Source organism: Notothenia rossii, assembly GCF_949606895.1.
Source record: "Notothenia rossii genome assembly, chromosome: 1".
NCBI classification, from domain to species: Eukaryota; Metazoa; Chordata; class Actinopteri; order Perciformes; family Nototheniidae; genus Notothenia; species Notothenia rossii.
In genome coordinates, this window is record NC_136912.1 from 47,806,964 (window position 1) to 47,817,981 (window position 11,018).

At 47.2% G+C, this 11,018-nt stretch overlaps 1 protein-coding gene across 1 annotated transcript; it reads left to right on the top strand.

Annotated features, from left to right (window-relative positions):
* Positions 1 to 7,188: 7,188 nt before the first annotated feature.
* On the top strand, positions 7,189 to 10,769 carry LOC307035428 (uncharacterized protein). Its single transcript, XM_079674721.1, has 2 exons — positions 7,189 to 7,875; positions 8,075 to 10,769. Exon 2 carries the CDS (start codon positions 8,133 to 8,135, stop codon positions 9,024 to 9,026), a length of 894 nt encoding a protein of 297 aa, XP_079530847.1. The 5' UTR covers positions 7,189 to 7,875; positions 8,075 to 8,132; the 3' UTR covers positions 9,027 to 10,769.
* Positions 10,770 to 11,018: the final 249 nt, after the last annotated feature.

The following is an 11,018-nucleotide window of genomic DNA, read 5'->3' on the forward strand; positions in this document are numbered from 1 at the left end:
CCAGCATAATGTGAGTGCGGAGCACGTGGAATTTGTGTGTGTGCGTGCGAAGTGCGCCCCGCCAATTTGTTTCTATGTGTCGGCCAGCACAAGAAAGGCTCTTGAGGCTTAGTACCAGGGCCGGTTCTAGACAATTTGCTGCCCTAGACAAGATTTTAGGCGAGATTTTATATATAAAGAATAAATGAAAAATCTCTACAAAAGACAAATACACTACATAAACAGAAATGTATTGACATAGGTAATATACGTCAAAATGGCTTCAAATGTATTCAGTATTGTATGAACATGTTTTAATTGGGGGGTGGACGTCACATCCTCAAGGGGGGTCCGAGAGTATGCCCCCCCGGGAATATTTCTTTGAACATTTTAAATTAAAATGCTTCAATCTGGTGCACTTTAAGCACACAATTACTAGAGACCTGATCTAGGGGGTATAACTCTAAAACACCCATATGAATAAGATCGGTTTACATTTTAATAATCAAATAAGTATGTGAACATAACCAATAACCTACCATAGCTAATAACAAATAAATGTAACTTATTTTTTTTTTGTTCTTCGTTCATATCTTATTTTGCCTAGTTGACATTTATTTATTTATGCATATTTTTGTATCTCCATCCATCCATCCCTCCATCTTCTCCCGCTTATCCGTGGTCGGGTCGCGGGGGTAGCAGTTCCAGCAGAGAGCCCCAAACTTTCTTTTCCCTGGCCACATCAACCAGCTCTGACTGGGGGATCCCAAGGCACTCCCAGGCCAGCGAAGAGATATAATCCCTCCACCTGGTCCTTGGTCTACCCCTTGGTCTCTTCCCAGCTGGACGTGCCTGGAACACCTCCCTAGGGAGGCGCCCAGGTGGCATCCTAACTAGGTGCCCGAACCACCTCAACTGGCTCCTTTCGACACGAAGGAGGAGCGGTTCAACTCCGAGTCCCTCCCGGATGACTGAACTTCTCACCTTGTCCCTAAGGGAGACACCAGCCACCCTGCGGAGAAAACCCGTCTCGGCCGCAAACTCGTTCTTTCGGTCAAGACCCATCCTTCATGACCATAGGTGAGGGTAGGAACGAAAATGGCCCGGTAGACAGAGAGCTTTGCCTTCTGGCTCAGCTCCCTTTTCGTCACAACGGTGCGGTAAAGCGACTGCAGTACCGCTCCCGCTGCTCCGATTCTCCGGCCCATCTCACGCTCCATTGTTCCCTCACTCGAGAACAAGACCTGGAGATACTTGAACTCCTTCACTTGGGGTAAGGACTCATTCCCTACTTGGAGTGGACAGTCCATCGGTTTCCTGCTGAGAACCATGGCCTCAGATTTGGAGGTGCTGATCCTCATCCCAGCCGCTTCACACTTGGTTGCGAACCGATCCAGTGAGTGCTGAAGGTCGCAGACCGATGAAGCCATTAGAACCACATCATCTGCAAAAAGCAGTGGTGCAATCCTTAGTCCACCGAACTGCAGACCCCCTCCCCCATGACTACGCCTCGAAATCCGATCCATGTATATTACAAACAGGATTGGTGACAAAGCGCAGCCCTGGCGGAGGCCAACCCTCACCCGAAATTGGTCCGACTTACTGCCGAGGACCCGGACACAGCTCTCGCTTTGGGAGTACAGAGATTGGATGGCCCTGAGTAGAGACCCCCTCACCCCATACTCCCGCAGCACCTCCCACAGTAACTCCCTGGGAACTCGATCATACGCCTTCTCCAAGTCTACAAAACACATGTAGACCGGATAAGCGTACTCCCAGGCCCCCTCCAGGATCCTTGCGAGAGTAAAAAGCTGATCCGTCGTTCCACGACCAGGACGGAATCCGCATTGTTCCTCCTCAATCTGAGGTTCGACAATCGGCCTGACCCTCCTTTCGAGTACCTTAGAGTAAACTTTCCCGGGGAGGCTGAGTAGTGTGATGCCTCTGTAATTGCCCGACAACCTCTGATCCCCCTTTTTGAAAAGGGGAACCACCACCCCGGTCTGCCACTCCTTCGGTACTGTTTCCGACTTCCACGCAACGTTGATGAGACGTGTCAACCATGACAGTCCCTCAACACCCAGAGCCTTCAGCATTTCTGGGCGGATCTCATCCACCCCCGGGGCTTTGCCACTGTGGAGTTGTTTGACGACCTCAGTGACCTCCCCCGGGAGATTGGTTTTGATCCCCCGTCATACTCCAGCTCTGCCTCTAACATAGAGGGCGGAGTTGTCGGGTTCAGGAGTTCCTCAAAGTGTTCCTTCCAACGCCCTAACACTCCATCAGTTGAGATCAACGTACCATCCTTACTGTACACAGCTTGGATGGTTCCCTGCTTCCCCCTCCTGAGGTGTTGGACAGTTTTCCAGAACAACTTTGCTGCCGCCCGAAAGTCCTTTTCCATGTCTTCTCTGAACTTCTCCCACACCCGCTGCTTTGCCTCGGCCACGGCTTCAGGCCTTGAGACCACAGCTCCCTGCCGCGGCTTCGGCAATAGAGGCTTTGAACACCGACCACTCTGGTTCAATGTCCCCAACCTCCACAGGAATGCCCGAAAAGCTCCGCCGGAGGTGTGAGTTGAAGGCCTCCTGAACTTGGGCCTCCTCCAGACGTTTCCAGTTCACCCTAACTACACGTTTGGGCTTACTAGGTCTAACCAGAGGCTTCCCCTGCCACTCGACCCAACTCACCACCAGATGGTGATCAGTTGACAACTCCGGCCCTCTCTTTACCCGAGTGTCCAAAACATACGGCCTCAGGTCCGATCATACGATAACGAAATCGATCATGGACCTTCTGCCTAGGGTGTTCTGGCACCACGTACACTTATGAGCATCCTTATGTTCGAACATGGTGTTTGTTATGGCCAATCCATGACTAGCACAGAAGTCCATTAACAAACCACCACTCCGGTTCAGATCAGGGGGGCCGTTCCTCCCAATCACGCCCCTCCAAGTGTCTCCATCATTGCCCACATGTGCGTTGAAGTCTCCCAGCAAGATTAAAGAGTCCCCTTCAGGAGCCCCATACAGGAGTCTTTCCAGGGTCTCCAAGAAGGTTGTATACTCTGAACTGCTGTTTGGTGTATAAGCACACACAACAGTCAGTTTTCCCCCCCATAACCCGCAGGCGTAGGGAGGCGACCCTCTCGTCCACTGGGGTAAACTCCAATAACGAAGCACCCAACCGGGGACTTGTGAGTATCCCCACACCCGCCTGGTGCCTCACACCTTGAGCAACTCCGGTGAAGAATAGAGTCCAACCCCTATCCAGAAGTAAGGTTCCAAAGCCGACGCTGTGCGTAGAGGTCAGCCCAACCAGATCCAACTGGTAATGCTCCACCTCCCGCACAAGCTCCGGCTCCTTCCCCCCCAGAGAGGTGACGTTCCAAGTCCCCAAAGCCAGCTTCTGTCGCCCGGGTCTGGTCCGTCAAGACCCTCTGCTTTCACTGCCACCCTTCTGGCAGCGCACCCGACCCCATCGCTGTTTCCCGTAGGTGGTGGGCCCGCGGGAAGGAGATATATATATATATGTTTGTATCTTTCCAACTTTAAACGATATTTTTGGTTTACTGTCCTATAGTATACATTGGAATGATTTCAAACCTGTTTTTATTTATCCTAATAATTATCATGGAGTGCCTTGGAAATATGTGTTTACATCATTTGTAAACACATATTTGTTTGAGATAACTTAGAATAAAATCAACTATCTAAACACTCAGAGTCCTTTACCTCACTGAGCCTCTCAGTCTGACAGGAGAGCTCTCCTCCACCCTGGTTGTATAAATATCTACTTCTTATATCCGTTAGCGCTGCGAGCACCAGATTCCAATAACAACAGCGCCGGTACCGGTGCACCCTCTCGCTCGCTCTCTCTCTCACATTTTGGCTGTGAGCTGCGGGCACAGCAGGCAATTGTGTCCTCATGCGCCAATGAGCAGCTCTCTTAGGAAAGAACGAGGCCCCGCCCCCGACGCTGTATCCAGTTCTTATTATACATCCAGGCTGTCCACAAGCAGAAACTCAGCTAAATGCTGCCGTGATTAAACGCCATATTATGTTCCAAACCACATCAAGCATTATTTCTGAAACAGTGTGGAGCTCAAACGCTTTCTCTCTCGTGGATTTACCACAAGGACAGTACCTTTTTATATCCAGCTTCTTTACACCAGCGACGTGCAGAGCCTCACCTGCCTAATCCAATGTAACGGGGAAAAAACTAAATAATAATAAAATGTCTTCACTGATCTGTGTTGTAAATGTGATTTCTGTATGATTCCAATCGCTTTTTATAGTCAAAATCGGCAAATTTGCTGAGCTCCGCTACAACTACATGGGAGCGATGAGAAGTGAGGCAGGGACGAGCTCTGCCTCACTTCACCCCAGAGGAACTGGCAGGAGCGCGGGCACTAATTTAGCACTTATTTTGTGAGCGCGCTCCAGCCAGTTAGTGTGCATGGGGTAAGGTGAGGCACAGATGAGATCTGCCTCACCTCAGATGCGTCACCCCACAGAAACTGGCTGGAGCGCGGGCACTAAGCGCATGCCTGTTACCATTTCACTGTAGGTCACAGATTTAATGTTTGTAGATCCCTTTATTATATGTGTCCTCGCCATCCATAGTCTTTCAATAACTTATTTCACATTTATATGATATTTAGGCTTGCTGGTCTCATCATACAACGGCAATGAGAAATCACCAGAGGAGGCAGCCATAACCTCTGCCGCACTGAAGGGGGCGCACGTGAGCCCACAGGTTCTTGTTGCTACTGTTATTCTACACAGGTAGAATACACAGGTAGTCGCAAACAACAAACTAGACTTTTGAAACTAGAGGAAGATAAGGAGGACTTTTACAAAAAAGTTATAGAGATTTATACTGGCCTCGCCGAAATCTCCTTCTCGGTTAACCAGCGAGATAAACACTCTCACAAAGTAAAACTCAGGACCATGTTTTGAAGCTTTACTAAGCAAGCAGTGTGAAACTGAAGGAATAAAGAAACAAGAGCAATTGTAAATATCAACTATATGACATAATAATTACATATACATAGATAGATATCCAAGACGGCATTAGTTCAGTGCCAAAGTACAGATGCAATGTTTAGGCTATATTGCATGTACAGCAACTACAAAATGTCAGCTGGGATCAATGATCACAATAATGCACTCAAGGTAAAGATATATAATGTAGAAACATAAAAACGTACAGGAAATGCCTTCTCAAGGGCTATGAATGATGGATGGCACAGGATGAACAGACATCACCTTAGCTGGAGCACACATGCTATTCTGAAATGTCTCAGGCTAACTTCATGCAGTACGGGAAGTCACCAGAAGGAGTCACTATAACACACAAAATAATTGGCGGAGCCAGAACAAAATTGTTGTCCAGAAGGATAGCATGGACTTCTCATCAAGGTAAGACCACAATTGTAATGAAAATGGGATCTTACTAAGCTCTCTTACTTTTTTGAACGGTCTGTTTAAAATTAATCGAAACATCAGACTAAAAAAGCTTTTGAAAATAATAAGAATATTTCGATTAAGGTCAAAATATAGTATTTGTAAATCTGACTCTGAAAGAGTCAGTGCCTCACCAGCCATGAACCTCACTGCACGTCACTGCTTTACACATATTCTCTCCAGTACTGCGTTAGCTCTGAGTGTTAGCGATGCTAATGTAAACAAAGACCATATTACTTCCAAGACACGTTGTGCATTGTTTCTGATACAGCACATAGCTTGACATGTTCTTTATTCAGTGTTTACCGCTAAAGCAGTGCCCTTATATGTATTATATATAAAAACAACTTTACTCTATAAGGGTGCGTTCACACCTGCCTTGTATACTCAGGTTGAATCGAACCCTGGTGCGTTTAGCCGCTTGGTGCGGTTCATTTGGGTCGGTGTGAACACAGTCCGAGACCTCTTAAGTGAACTAAACAACCGGACTCTGGTCCGCTTAAAAGAGGTGGTCTCGGACCGCTTGCTAGTGAACTCTGGAGCGGTTCATCGCTGGTGTGAACGCAGTCCGCACCAAAACATAGGAAGCGTAGTATTTACGTGTCACAAGAACGCGGATATCTTCAACATCTTTAGCGAAAGAGTCTTTCAAGACATCCGCAGTTGTTTAGTTGAAGATTGAAGCAGAATGAAGTGTTGAACAGTGTCGTGTAAAGTAAAAATGCTCCGTCAGCTACATAAAAGTAAAAACACCTGTTGTCGGTGAAACGCCCCTACTTACTGCAGAACGTCTCTCATTATATGTGTTATAATGTTTTTTAACGGACGTTGTCCGATTATATAATCATATGCGCGGGACGCATGACAGCAGCATGAGAATAACCTGCCAAAAGTGCCGATGCTCCATGGCGAAGGCTCCGGTAGAAATTGCCAGGATTTGCGTGTTTACCCCCCTTAATGTCCAATGGTTGAACAGCATTTCCTTGCACATGACTTGTGTTTAAAGTTTATAGTCCGTTTGAGTTTTGTGTGAACGCAAACCGAACCTTCTGAAAAATGAAACAATGTAGCAAACTGTCATCTGGTGCGCACCAGAAACGGACTATTAGATGTGAATGTCCCTCTTGTAGACATCCTGCTGAATACACAGACACACAGCTGAGGGAGGGGATTCAGCTAGCGACTGTATATGGAGACTATATGTTGGGACGTGGGTGGGACGTTACCAGGACTTCAACGTAAAGCCAGCCCACATTTTTGTAATATTGTCATGGCGGCAGCAAATCTGGATCAGCTCCGTTGTTACCCCATTTTTAGAGATGAAGAGGAAAATAGAGAGGGTTGTATTTTCTGACACTTTGTGAGCCTCCTTACACCCGGGGACACATAGTTAGGTATAAAAGACATAAAAAAGTGCATTTTGAATAATAGGTGACCTTTAAAGTTTTTCATGTACATTAACACAGTTGTTTTTTTTCTTCAAAATATGCTTAGGCAAATTATACCATGATATCAGCAGATCTGTGAAACTCACCCTGATCTTCTTAGAACACACTTCAAATAAAGCTCACTATAAAATACAAATTATTTCAACTTCATTTTCTTACATTAAACTGTCGTTCTGTCCGTCCTTCCGTCTGTCCGCAGTCTTCCTCTCTCTCTGAGAATTAAGAAAAAAGATTCAACTCTGTTTAAGGTGAACCGGCCCTCTGCCAGAATCTCTAACAATCACTCACCCACCTAACACACATACAAAGGAATTTACAGTATGTGTGTACGTACAGTACACACATACTCCTCTATCTGTGGCACTGCCTTCAAAATGGCTTCCTGCAGTTTGAGGAGAATGTAAACAAAGGGACAAGGAGGGAAGAGAGACAGTCTTAGACGGTAACAGGGAGAGGAGGAGTTTAGAATTTACTAAGGATGTGTTTTCAATTGATAACTAATTCAATCTAATACTAAAAAAGTCACATAATCATAAACAGTTATTAGTAATTATGGGAACATTAATAGATGAACACATACAATGTTTGTATTCAATATAAAAGCATACATTTGAATCCTTAAAACTGCTTTCTCTTTTCAAATGTGTGAGCATTATGTTTTTTTTATGAATATTCATCATAGTTTACTGTTTCACACCAAGCAACTGCAATTTGTGTCACGATTCTCATGTTATGTCACGTTTATAGTTTTGTAGGTTTGGGTGTTTTTGCTGTTTTCCATGTCATGTTTTCCTTTGGGTTATTGTCTTGTCATTAGTTTCCCTGGTGTGTCTAATTGTCTGATTATGTTCACCTGGGCCCCTGTGTTTTCTCCTCCCTCCCCACCTGTGTCTTGTTGTGTGATTAGTCTTGTGTGTATTTAAGTTCTGGGTTTTCTGTCTGTCTTGGTCGGTTCGTCTTGTTCCATGACTAGTTCTGCGGTGAGTGTTCTGTTTTGTCATTGTATATATATATATATCATAGCCTTGAAACAAAGGAATTTTCAGTTTATATCTGCATTTGGGTCCTGCTTGTTTCACAAACCGTGACAGTACGAACCGACCAAGAAATGGGCCCAGCAGATCCATTCGAGTCGGAATTATTACATTTTTCCTTTTTTTTGGCTAACTGCACGGATAGATGGAAGAGAGCACCCGGAGTTCAGCAGCGGGAGGCTGTGTTGTCGGAGGCGCGCCAGATGGCTAGAGAGAAACCAGGTATGGTGAAGTTCTTACCTGGCTGGATTTCAAAGATCCTCCCTGTGTGTGATTCCCGGCCTGCTAGCCCCAGGCATGCTAGCTCCCGGCCTCCCAATTCCCAACCTGGCACCATACGCCTCGGTGGGTTCCGTCTGCAGTCAACCCATGCTTCTGCCCCAGTTCCTGCTCCTGTCCAGGAGTCATATTCTGGAACTCGTCTGGCTTATGGAGGTCCACGGAGTATTCAGGCGGCTGCTAAGAGGAGGAGTCGCAAGGCCAAGCTAGCAGCTCAAGCCCCAAGAGCCATGGTTCCAGCCCCAGAACAGGCCCCAGCAGCCATGGCTCCATGCTCCAGTACCGGCTCACGCAGCTTTGCTTCCATACTCCATTACCTGGCTGACACAGCCAGGGTCCAGGCTTCTGCTCCGCGCCCAGCAGCCAGGGTTCCGGCTCCAGAACCGGAACTTACAGCCATGGTCCCGGCTTCAGTGCCGGCTCCAGTAACCATGGTCCCGACTCTGGCTCCTCGTCACCTGCTGACTCATCGGCCGACGCCAGCTCCTCGAGTCCTGTCGGCGTACCGGCCGACTCCAGCACCTCGTCTCCGGTTGGCTGTCCGTCCGACGCCAGCTCCCCGTGTCCTGATGGGTGTCCGTCCGACGCCAGCTCCCCGTGTCTTGTCGGCATACCGAACGACTCCAGCACCTCGTCTCCTGTTGGCTGTCCGTCCGACGCCAGCTTCCCGGGTTCTGTTGGCGAACCAACCCACTCAAGTATTGATGGAGGTCCCGCACTACTCTTCTGCGGGGGGTCCTGCCAACTCCATGTCCTGCCGCGTTGGGGATCCCGCAGACTACTCTTCTGCCGGGGGTCCTGCCAACCCCATGTCCTGAGCCGTTGGAGGTCCCGCAGACTGCTCTTCTGCCGGGGGTCCTGCCGGTCCTGTGTCCTCTTCCATGGGGGATCTTGCCGACACCGGCTCCTGACCGGCCTCCGGAGCTGTCTGGTCTTCACCCCTCCTCGGACTCTGCCTTGCCCCCGGCCCGTCCGCCCGAGATTCCCTCCATGGACTCTGCCTTGCCCCCGGGCCGTCCGCCCGAATTCCCCTTTTTGAACTCTGCCTTGCCCCCGGGCCGTCCGCCCGAATTCCCCTTTTTTGAACTCTGCCTTGCCCCCGGGCCGTCCGCCCGAGACCCGTCCTCCAGACCCTCTCCACCCACTCTGCTGGACTTTTGTTTTTTTGGGACGTCTGGAATCCGTCCCTTGAGGGGGAGGTTATGTCACGATTCTCATGTTGTGTCATGTTTATAGTTTTGTAGGTTTGGGTGTTTTTGCTGTTTTCCATGTCATGTTTTCCTTTGGGTTATTGTCTTGTCATTAGTTTCCCTGGTGTGTCTAATTGTCTGATTATGTTCACCTGGGCCCCTGTGTTTTCTCCTCCCTCCCCACCTGTGTCTTGTTGTGTGATTAGTCTTGTGTGTATTTAAGTTCTGGGTTTTCTGTCTGTCTTGGTCGGTTCGTCTTGTTCCATGACTAGTTCTGCGGTGAGTGTTCTGTTTTGTCATTGTATATATATATATATATATATCATAGCCTTGAAATAAAGGAATTTTCAGTTTATATCTGCATTTGGGTCCTGCTTGTTTCACAAACCGTGACAATTTGTGACAGGAAACAAACTGCAACCCCCAAGTCAGACCTGCCCAACAATCCAAACCTTAGTTCACGCCCAATTAGACCTGATTCTCTGCATCTGCACTGAATGTTGCATGGATGAAAATGAATGACATTGTACATGAACCATGAATCTTCAATATGGACCTGCATATCCAGTGAAGTAGGAGTGATATGGTCGTGGATGACTTCAGTCCTTTTAGGGATGGTAGCAGTGACCAGGATCTTGCAGTGCTTCCACAAGCAGTGTTCCAATGCGGCCCACGGGATGACTTTGAAAAGTGTAAAATGTCAATGTGCAATATAATGTCAGACAGCAGCTTCAGTACAAAACTAATTGGTTTGGTGGAACCCTGTTTTTTTCGTGTACATTTTGTAAACCAGGCAGGGGTATAAATTAACCTTCTTCCTTAATAGTACACACTTAAGTTTGTATGGTGGCGTCAGTTCAGGTGGTCAGGATCACTGCACAGATGCGGAAATCATTCGTTTTAATCATAAAATAAAATACTATACAGTTCCAGACAGAGGGGACTAAATGTGTAGTGCCTTAGATACAATGTGATCTGTAAGTTGTAATGCACATATGTAAATGATAAACTGAGGAATAACATTGTTGAAATTGCAAGTTTCTTTCTTAAAAAATGTCAGGTTGTTCATAATGTTTTGTAAAAAGATAGTTCATTTAATGTGAACATTTTTCAGAGTGTACTTTTTTGCAATAAAACATAGGGAAACATTTAGAGTGGTTGTTATTTATAGGTTGTTATGCTGTGATTGAAATGGCCTGGCCCACTGGAGATCAAATTGGGCTGATTCGGCCGCTGAACTTAAATGATCTTGACACCCCCTGGCTTACAACAAAGTCTGGCCACAATGTCCTGAGATCTTCATAGGTCAATGGCATGACTTCTCATAAGGAGCACCAAAATGCAGTGCACCAGGCTGCCAGGGTGAAGTAACTAAAGGCTATACTTGAATACATTTAGGGCTGTTAACACTAGCAATTCATCTGGAAGTTTTAACGCAGAGGCACGGAAAGTGAAAAAATCGGCATGAGCTACATGTATAGCATTGATACTGTAGGAGACAACTGGACATCAGTAAGAACCATCACTACCTCACTGTAGCATCACTCCGGTCTGCGTCTGCTCCCTGTGTTACCTCCTCTGCTGCCTCAGTGGAGCGGCCCTTTCAATGCACGAGGGGCC